Source organism: Neophocaena asiaeorientalis, unplaced genomic scaffold, assembly GCF_003031525.2.
Source record: "Neophocaena asiaeorientalis asiaeorientalis breed wild unplaced genomic scaffold, Neophocaena_asiaeorientalis_V1.1 scaffold134, whole genome shotgun sequence".
NCBI classification, from domain to species: Eukaryota; Metazoa; Chordata; class Mammalia; order Artiodactyla; family Phocoenidae; genus Neophocaena; species Neophocaena asiaeorientalis.
This window is the reverse complement of record NW_020185339.1, coordinates 25400412-25410948: the sequence shown is the minus strand read 5'-3', so window position 1 is coordinate 25410948 and position 10537 is coordinate 25400412. Positions and strand designations below refer to the sequence as shown.

The following is a 10537-nucleotide window of genomic DNA, read 5'->3' as shown; positions in this document are numbered from 1 at the left end:
CCACACTCCACAGGGGAAAAGACCAGTTCCAGGTTTCTCAAAACCACATCAGGAGCTTCGTATTCAGCTTTGTGCTGAGAAATCAGGATTCAGGGTCTAGTGAATCCAGAGCTTGAGTCTGCTCTTGCTATATATGAGCAGAGCTCAGTGGGAGAGGGCTGACTGGCTCCGTTCTGATGCCTACAGGGGTCCTGGGGGCCCCGAACAGCCATATATGGCTCCCCACACTGCCCAGAGCCCCCCCTCCCCAACTCTACATGTGGACCCAGGGACATTTTCATTGGGAAGTGTAGACCTGAAGACCTCCTAAGGGTGGGCCTGAAATTCCTCTGCATCCGGGATTGGGGCAAGGACAGATAGTTTAAAAAAAATTACTGAATGATATTAAAAAATGTAGCAAATAACATTCTTATAAATATTATAAGATGACTTAGTATAACACAACTGACCAAGGTGGGACCCACACTAGACACCCAGTTTCTGGCTGCCAGAAGATTTAGGTTGATAGAATTTTAGTACATGGTGTCATGCGTTACCTACTCTGCATTGACTATATTTTTATATAATATGATTTCTGTTATTAACCACCTAATATGAAACACATAATAACACTTTTCTAGAAGATAGGCAACTCACATGTAGGTGTACAATAATGTGTTGTGGAGATATGGCCCTTTAATTTCCCATCCCACCCAGATTGGAAGCTGCTTAGGAGATGGGGGTTTAGCAGGAATTCCTGGAGCATCAGTAGCCAACAGGCCATGCTAAGGGGCTGAAGGGCAGAGGGGCAGATGCCCACCAAGCCCGCTGTGGGCAGAGGCACAAGTCTAGAGCAGTGGGCGGTGGGTTTAGTGTGAAGAGGGGATGAGAGGGAGCTGCTCTGGCATTGCTGTGTATGCATGTGGAGCAAGGTGGGAGTGAGAGATTGGAGAGATGCTCAGAAATATCTTTGAGCAAAATAAACATCTTAAAGATTCCCAGGAAAAAAAAAAAAACTAAAAGTAAGCACTTTTTTATCACAGCCTCCTAGAGAAAAATATCTTTGACATAAAAAAATATATAGCCCAACTGAGATTTAATACACTTGCAAATTATGGCATGGAAGTGGATATAAAAACCCAGTGTATCTCAACAGCTATGTGCTCACACACTCCCGGTGTGGAAATAGAATCGGGCTGGTGTATCTCAGTGAGTGCAGAGGTCCAGGCAAAAGGCAGATAGATGAATAAGAAATTATGCTCAGACACCCTCCATCTTTCTACCCACACAGAGCTCCTTTAAAGTAGTGAGATTTCCAGATAACTCTGTCTATGCAATTATGGTTTGTTCGCCAGCATCTAGGCATAAACACTACTGTCTCTTTTCAGTGCCTCTGGCTCTGAGAGACCACATCTATGGCAGTCTGGGCTGGTGTGGGAGATGAAGGCAATTGTTCAGAAAGATCCAGATAATTAGGGCCCAGATGAGTTGTGGCTTCTTCCTTCACCCAATTATCTAGACCCTTGCTTCTTTGCTTTTTTTTTTTTTCTTCCTATAGTGCGTGTAGACAGTTTTTAATTTTGACAGAGAGAGGCAGAAATTCCAAGAGAGAATCAGCAGGAATTCCAAGAGAGAAGCAGAGAGGAGGGGGGCGGGGTGGGGGAGACAGGGAGAGACAGAGACAGATAGGATAGGAGGAGACAGTAAGAGAGAGAAGGAGATAATGGGCTCTTTGGGCCATACTGGAAGTCTCTACTGACAAGTCTTTGGAATTTGCTTGAGAAGAGTGGCTAGGATTTCTAGCTGAACAAGGTCCTCTTCGGAGGACCAGAGCCCTGTTTTGGGAGTGGGTGGGTCAAGAGCCAGTGGGCAGTAGGAACATGTACACAGGACCCCAAGAGAGAGCTATGGCTGAGCATTGATCTGATTTTTATCTGCTCCTCAAAAGTGTCTATTAGGTTCCCAGGTATGAAGTGGTGTGTGTGTGTGTGTGTGTGTGTGTGTGTGTGTGTGTGTGTGTGCACGCCCACACGCTCTGAAGGGAGATTAGGGAAAGGTTCATTGTAAAATTAATCACCAAGTCCTCTACTTACTTTAGGCAACATAGACACAACTTGAGGCCTAAGCTTCCAGATGTTTCCACATCTGCAGATCCCACTTCCTTTCCAGACAAGACAGCAGACAATGAAAGGGGGCTTCTTTCAGAAGGCAAGACTGAAGGTATTTCCCCAGTTGGCCAAAACAACCAGCCGTTAGGTCTGATCCATGAAAAACTTGGCCAAATCAACTCTTGGCATTCTGTAGAGAAAAATAACCAATTTAGACCAGTTATCTGCTTTTTTTAAACTGCTTTTTTAGGGTTTGTTGATTCAGCCTCATTGGAAATTTATAGTTGGGGTTTAGGAGACCCAAAATTGGGTAGATAATTGTGAGCGTTTCCAGAAAGTGAAGTTTAAAAAAATCAGGGACAATTATCTGGTTAATTCAGGAACCCAAACCCACTTTTATCCCATTTGCTCTCCAGGAAAAATGAGGTATTTTAAAGCTAAATTGTACCAAGTGGTCTGTTTCCATTTTAGAACTTACTGTGTCATATGTTGAGTCCTAAAATCTGGCTCTTTTACCTACTCTGAGCCTCAGATTCCTTATCTTGTAAAATGGGTTTAATAAAATAAGGCTGGAAAAAATGTTCCGAGGATTAAAAAAAAAAAGCCTCACGGTATCATTACTGACCCTCTCTGTTTTACTCCTATTCCAGAATCATCAGTTTCTCAAATCATAGTTACATCTGTAAGAGTAAGACACATTTAAGAGCTGTGAGACTTTTAAAATTTATCTTGTGCAAAAAAAAAAAATCCTTTTTAACATAAAGGATCTGCTCTGCTAAAGTGAAGTTGTTTTGTTTTGCAGATTAAAAAAAAAAAAACTTGGCCTATTCCTATATAGGCAGAGAAAAGTGACAAGTCCAACAATTTTCCTGAAAAATTGTCATCGTGAAGACAGCCAAACCAGGCCATTGGAACCCCCTCTCTCCCATATTCTTTCTGTGTACTTTATTCCCCCCCTGCATTTGATGGTGACCTCTTCTCTCCCCATCCTGTGTAGACAAGGGTCCCTGAGAGAGAGCAGACCCAATGAGAATGGGTATAAGGAAGGTGTTTCATGAGGGCGGGGTGGGGGGGCAGTGAGAACAAGCATTTCAGAAAGAGCTTTGTGTCCTTATTCTAGACTGTGTCTACACTTCCAAAGGGCAGTAAGAATGAAGGGGAAATCTCAAATATTCAGTCCTACTCATTAAATCCTGCATGAAGAAGTCTGCCAATTACGTTTTTAACAATTGAAGGGTGAGTTACTCAGATAATTTCCCTAGTTCCCCACTTCCCCTTGAAAGTGTTGCTACGATCTTTTTATTGACAGAGGTGAAGGTGGAGTGGAAGGGGGGATATAAGTGACGCGCAGTGCCTGTGGCATTCTCAGAGCATGAAGAAATTGAACTAGTGGTGGGATGACAGTGCCTGTGGCATTCTCAGAGCATGAAGAAATTGAACTAGTGGTGGGATGACAGTCTCCTTCAGCCTCAGAGGAATGACAGGGATAGCACATGGGAGCAGGATTTGCTGTTTTGCTGAGTGGACATTTATGGGAGGGCACTGATTTCTTTTTATAGAAGACTTACGTGAACAGCCGGTTTCAACCGAAGAAGGGCTCTCTTGGTGTCTCCTCTGGTGGGCACACACCTGGGTGTGAACCCTCCACTTCTAGGGACCTGATTCCCTACATCTCAGTGCTAGGACTTCCCACCTTGGATGTTACTAAGTGGCTCACAACACTGGACACCTAGAGATTGGCTCCCAGGCAGTCTGGCTTCACCTGGCCACTTTTCTTCTCTCTAGCTGTCGGTGCTGGCCTCAGATTCCTAGTGCAGAGCCAGTGACCAAAGGCAAGAGGCCCCACTTGGGGGTCTGTGCCCACTGAAACTGTCTCCCTGCCCACCATGCCCTCCCTCAAACATACAAAAGAACACCTTCCTCTGATAATGGGGCAGAGTATAAACTGACCCACGCCCAAATGACCTACCTGCAGGAAAGAGGGATTTTCCTGAATACGTGCGATCCTGCAGGCTAGCAGACCAGGGTGCAATTTGGAGGGACCCCTCTAAGGGAACAAGGATTCAAATAAGGAGTGCTGTGTAGAGCCATACTGGAAGCTGAGGCAAAAGGAAAAATCAGTAATACTGGTCCCGTATTTATTTAAAATTTTCATATTTTGTTCATCATGGATTCCTGGGCATTCATTTATATATTTTAAAACATTGCATTAAAATATCATTCATCTTGGTTACTGAGTTTTGGGCGCCCCCTCCTTTAAAGTTTGCGCCAGAGGCAATACCCCAGGGTCTCACCTAAGTCGAGGCCTTGCTAATAACAGAGGTGCAAAAGATTTGGGGACAATCCGTCAGCTCCCTTTGAGTCCCTGCTGGAACCTGCGCCTGCCTCCGCAGCCGCGCGGACTTGAGGCCCCTCGCAGGGTCCTGGGTCCAACCATGCAACTCACTTCCTGCCGCCCGCCTTCTCTCTCCCCCCCAGACGTGGTCCCCCTACAGCCCGAGGTCAACAGCTACCGCCGCGGGCGCAAGAAACGCGTGCCCTACACCAAGGTGCAGCTGAAGGAGCTAGAGAAGGAGTACGCAGCCAGCAAGTTCATCACCAAAGAGAAGCGCCGGCGCATCTCGGCTACCACGAACCTCTCGGAGCGCCAGGTCACCATCTGGTTCCAGAACCGGCGGGTCAAAGAGAAGAAGGTGGTTAGCAAATCAAAAGCGCCTCATCTTCACTCTACCTGACCGCCCACCCAGCTGCCCGCCCCGTCTATTTATGTCGCCGATTTGTACCATATCCGAACACACCGAAGGACGCTTTTCGGGTACAGACAAATATTTAATGTTAGCCAGAAAGAGGAACCACTCCGCTGGGAGGCAGAGGGTATCAAAGGGTGTGCTCTGCCACCCTCTACTCCCCACCCCATCCTCAACCCTCACCCCTATGCAGATGGCACCTACCCCGCCTCAGCGGCTTTGGAGGTGGGTCCGGGCGGGCGTGGGAGGAAGGCAGCCTGCCTCCACTCCCTCTGGCCGTTGCCCCTCGCCTTGCCAGAGCGCCGAGTGGCAGCCAAGAGCCCAATCATTCCAGCCAAAGCAGAGTTGGGGAACCCCGAATGACCCCATTTTTGCCTCATCCTTTGCCCGGGCAGGTAGATGACCCCCCTGACGGTGCGACCCCGAGCAGGACCTGGCGAGCTCCTACTTTCCGTCCAGTCCTTCCTCCCGTTCCCTGTCCCTCTGGCACTCTTCAGTTAGGCAAGGTTTCCCAGTTAAGATTTTTCTGTGCATATTTCAAAAGTCACATTAATATTAATGATAAGTGTTAGGGACCTGGCATCGTGATTGGAGTACAGACAGCGCTTAGGTTTTTTCTTTCCTGTTTCAACAAAAGCTGGAATTGGATGAGGAGACACCTACCCTTCTCCCCCACCTGGACCAAGGAACTGAGTTTCTGAGGAGCCACCTTTGCCCCCATGGCCTCCTCTGTTCTGCTTCTCAATCAACATGCAGAAATCCAGGGAAGACAGAAACTCCCACCATGCTGCTAAATCTGTCTTCTCTCCTTCTCTCTCTGTGGCGAGACTGAGGGTCAGGCCATGCACAGAAGCAGAACTTTTTTCTAGGGAACGGACAAGCTTCTCTTCCAAGGGGATGGAGAGCGGGTCCCCCAGCAGATTCCCTCTCCAGTTGCTTCTCCATCAAGGCAGTAGCTGAGAAGGCCTCACATTTTCACTTTTACTCATTGTCCTGAGGACAGCAGTTTTTCTTCCAGGAGGCCAAGATAGCTGGCTCCCAATTAGCCAGCTAATGTAGACGCTGCCTGACATTTCCCTCCTCAAAGGCCAACTTGGTGCTGGGGGATGGGGGCTCACCTTCTCCCTTCCCACTGGTGCATTACAAAAGCGTGTTCTTTTGAAGTGTTCATCCAAAACAGGCTTTTTAAAAATGTTGTGTATCTGTATATAGTATTGTGATGTCTGAATGACAGTGTACTGAATGCAAAAAGGAAAAAAATACCACAAACCTGTTTTTAAAATAAAATCTTTTTTTTTTTTGCCTTGATTTTATCGCTCAGATTCCTTCTGAAACTCCTTCTATCCACTGGCTCTTGGGGTAGGCTCTGTTGCCCTGAATCAGCCAGAATGGGCAGGGGGAAGAGTAGAGAGAACACCCCCAGCTGGATAGATCCCAAATTTATATTCTGCTCCACGTAAGTTTTTTACGTGAGGTTTTCAGATTGTTGATACGATCTAGACAGAAGAAAACTCTTTCCCATCCTGATGCCCCAAATAGATGAGTACGCTTGGGAGAGAAGGATGTGATCAGCGACTGAAAAGGCCTGGGAGCAAGTGAGTGGGTTCACTTCCGTTAATAGAGCTCAGAGCTGGATCTCTGTGCTGAGAAAGCGGTGTCCCAGCTGGCGACTGGATGCCGTGGTGGTGGCAGCGTGGCGGCAGTGGGGCGCTAATCTTAGGCCCCTGAGGCTCTACTGCCCCCAGAGGGTCCCAAATCCCTCCAGACAGTTCAGAGCTGGAGCTGGGAAGGGGTCCCCTCAGTCTGCCCTGCTGGGAGGCCGCTGCAAGCTCCGCATTCCCAAGCTGCTCCCTTTTCCTCTCCACCAACCTATGCAAGAGATCGGGCTGCTAGGACCCCATGGGCCCCCAGTCCTCTAAGCCAATCTCACTTGGATTCTCCAGCATTCTCGGGAACCCCAGTCTTCCAGGCAATCAGGAGCCCTGTAGACTCTGCCACTAATTTGTTTTCCCTGCCGAGTCCGTCTGTGCCTATCTCCCTATCTGGCTGAGTTAATGAGATCGTTAAGTTGTCAGGTTAAGAGACTTTTAAAAAGCGATATAGCCTAAAACAATGTTATCTCAGATTAAATCTTTACTGCAGCAATTTTTATTTATATATAATATTTTTTCCACTCCTGAGACACAGAAAGACTGGAGGCATCGGGTTGGAAATCAGAGTTCTCTGATCTCACTTTGCCTGATGGCTGAAGTTCTTAAAATTTTATTTAAATAAATGTTTCAGGGGTGTGTGTGTGTGCCACACACACACACACACACACACACACACACACACACCGAATCTGAGAGACAAAGAGCCTGAGGAATTCACCCTCTGTGGAGGCTCCGCTACTGACGCTGCTGCCAGTCCTTTTCTACTCCATTTCAACTCTGGGTTAACCACCAAAGAATCCCACGCTGGGCAGTACAGATCTAGGAGGGAATAGATGACTCTCCCAGGAATAGTGTTCATTCTTAGTTCCATCTCTCCTTTCTCTCCCCACTCACCACCTTAACCTCTCTCCAAAACCCCTGAGTCTCTCCTGAGATGGGAAGAATTGAAAATTAAATGTGTGTGTTTGGTCAGAAAAAGGAACTGAGTAGACAAGAGACCTGGGGCTCCCTTGATACCCCCACCCCTCTTGACTTGGGGGTACATTGGGTAGTCCCATGACACAGCTGTAGAGTCAGTGGAAGCTGGAGACTCAGTGGGGAAAGAGAATTCTATAGTTCTCCGAGGCATCCTTCCACTTCTGCACACAAATCCACACGAGGGCAAATGAGCGAGTCTTCCCACATGGAGGGATACGCCCTAAGGCCCCAGAAGGGGGCGATGGAAAAGAGAAGAAAGCTTGCGCGGGCTCACTGGGGTTGCACTGGGACACCAGTGACCCAAGCAAGCACTGCGGTCCCTCTGAGTCCCTGTGAGCCCCAGTGTGCCACAGGGTGTTTAAGGTGCCTCCCGTGCACTGGATCAAATATTCCTGGGTCAGTTTTGGAGGCGCCTCTTCCATAAAAGTAAGCCTGAGAATGGAAACTCCTAGTGAGACAGGTACTGTGTGAGTATGTGTTCTGGGGAGACACACACTTCCCAGAGTTGGGAAAAAGTATGATTCTTTCCCTGATTGTGTTGGTTCCTTACCTTTCCTTCCTCCGAGAGTCGGCATTCTCATTGGGGAACTCTGTGAGCCATTCCTGTGAAGGTGTGTGTATACGTGTGTTTGTGTGTATGTGTGTGTAGAGCCTCTGACCAGTGCAGAATTTCCTCAGCCTTTTCTGCCTGTGTGTGTGCACGTGTAGCAACGTTGTCAGCCGGCACTGATCTCAGGGCGTAGAGTGTGTTTTCTTTTCTTTATGCAAATCTATAGAAAGCCTTTCTTTCCAAGGCCAGTCCTCTAGTGTCTGTGTGAGAGTGAGGATGCAATAAATATACGGGCGCAAGGGGATAGAAAATGTCTGAAGGATTGTGGGTATAGAGGCATCCCCGGGAAATGGACAGCTCTTCTCTGGGACTGAGGTTCCTGCTATCTTTCTCATAATCCGATGACATCCCCGGCTCCTTGTGGCTCCCCGTGGCAAGGGCTGGGGGGACCCGGGTGAGCTGGAGCCTCACAGGACTCTCGGTCTGGAGGGCTCTATACCAGGCTGCCAGGGAGGGCTCAGTTAGATCTTTTCCTGAGCTTGGGGAGAAAACCCCTTCCCCACCCACATCTTAGTCCTCAGACCTAGGGCCAGCAGAATGGGCCTTTTGGCCGGTAGTCAGTCCCACAGCCAGGAACCCACCTGAGGGAGCAAGGCCAGCAGTTCTCGGGAGATCCCTCCAGGACTGTCTCCAGACCATCTGCTCCTGAGGCTTTTCGACAGGCGGCTCGGTCAGCAGGCCCCGTGTGGGTATAAGGCGGGGGCAGCCCCTGGGACACTCTCCATCTCTCAGAGGATTGAAGCTGGGGACCCTGCAGCAGCCCCCTCTGTTCAGAAGAGAACTCCCCACCCTGGGATCCACCTGGGTCTGACTTGGATGGTGTCAGGAGCCCACTCCTCAAAAAACTCCAAGTGCCGGATCAGGCAGATGTGTATCTAGACCTGCGCTGGTGGAGGATTGAGGGGCCCTGGGGAGCCAGGGGCTTCTGGGAGGAGGAGGGGGCCAGAGCCTTTTCGCAACCAACCAGGCTCTTCCTCTTTTAGCCTTGACCGTGACTAGGTCTTTCTGACCTTGACATCACAGGGAGCACAGGGAAGGGGGGAGGGTGGAAAAGGCCTTGATCTTCCGGTGGCCAGAGAAGGGGAGGGCCACTCGCCCCCTTGACGCGCCATCCCCCTTCCCGCCAGAGCCCGCCGCCTCTGTTTACACACAGAGGTGTCGTCTCCAGTCTAGACAGGGGCGCTAATAACGCCCATAAAAGGCGGCCTCTCCAGAGATGCTCTGCAACTCGGCTCCCGCGCGCCTACCGCTGGCCGCAGCCTCCGCCTCCTCCGCCCCGCCCTCCTCAGATACCTCGGCTGGGCTTGCGGGCCGCCTTGGGAGGGGGCACCCAGAGGGTTTCTAGAGGCTGAGAACCCCCGCCCCGCACCCTTCTGAACCTCTTCCGTCTCCAAAGGTAAGTGGACCCCCGCTCTTCCAGCCCAGACAGCCTCGGGGATAGCGCATCCTCCCACCCCCACCAGCCTCCCGGGCCCGTTGCCCTTACCCCAATCCGCCCCTGCCCAGCGCCACACCCGTCCCCGCCCCGAACTGGAGGCTTGGATTTGGGTAGCAGTTGGGTAGCTGGGCAGATCAGACCCCAGGCAGAACTCAGCCACTCCCCAGAGCTAGGCCTGTTCAGAGGCCATGGTCACAGGGAGCGGCTGGCTGTGGGGCAGAGGGCACTCTGGGTAGTCCTCACCCCATACTGAGCTTCGAGGTCCACGGAGACCAGGCCCTGGGCTCCCCATACTTTGCTGGCGACTGTAGGTGTGGTGTTTGTGGAGAAGGTGCTTTTTTTTTTTTTTTTTTTTATAACTTGGTCCCCACACCTTTCCTGATACTCAGTAATTCACTAGGTGGAAGAGATCCTCTGCTGGCGAGGGGGAAAATTTCAGAACCCCGAAATTATTTAACTATTAGTGCGCCGAAAGGACAGTGAAAACGGGGGAAGATGGCTCACTTAGGGATGCTCAGGTGAAGGGTGCAGGGATGGTCTCCCAGATGTTCCTGCCTAGGACCACCCCTATCCCTTCCCCATTTCCTGAGTAGCAATCGGGCTGGGATCTTGTGGTGGGAGGGGGACAAGTGGAGCCACTGAATGCTTGGAGGAGGTTAGGACGCTGCGGACCCCAGGCTGCTTGTGTGAGCCTGAGAGCCTGACTAGGCCCCCTCACCCAAGGTCCCTCTCACACCCCGCTCCTCCAGGCTGCAGAGCCCTGGAAGGTAGCACGGGGGAAGGGGCATCGTCATCTTCTCCTTAAGTCCTAGGCATCCGTAAGGAGGCCTGGGAGCCAGGTGGGCTCGGACCCCTGGATGAGCTGGTGAAGCGAAGAACGAGGAGTCTGAGCCCCCTACCTCCACCCGTCAGCCTTGGCTGAACCCGACAAAATCCTGCCCCAAGCCTAAGATGCCCTAAAGGGGCGACATAGAGAGAGCCGAGGGGTCGGGCTGGGGCCCAGACCTTCCCCACCCCCCGCTTTT

General features: G+C 50.4%; 1 protein-coding gene across 1 annotated transcript in view; it reads left to right on the top strand.

Annotated features, from left to right (window-relative positions):
• The window catches only part of HOXC13 (homeobox C13), an 8269-nt gene extending 2129 nt beyond the window's left edge, over positions 1 to 6140 (top strand). The window contains exon 2 of the mRNA XM_024736991.1: positions 4566 to 6140. Within this exon, the coding sequence (XP_024592759.1) occupies positions 4566 to 4822 (257 nt within the window). The 3' untranslated portion in view covers positions 4823 to 6140. The remainder of the gene's footprint in view (positions 1 to 4565) is intronic.
• Positions 6141 to 10537: the final 4397 nt, after the last annotated feature.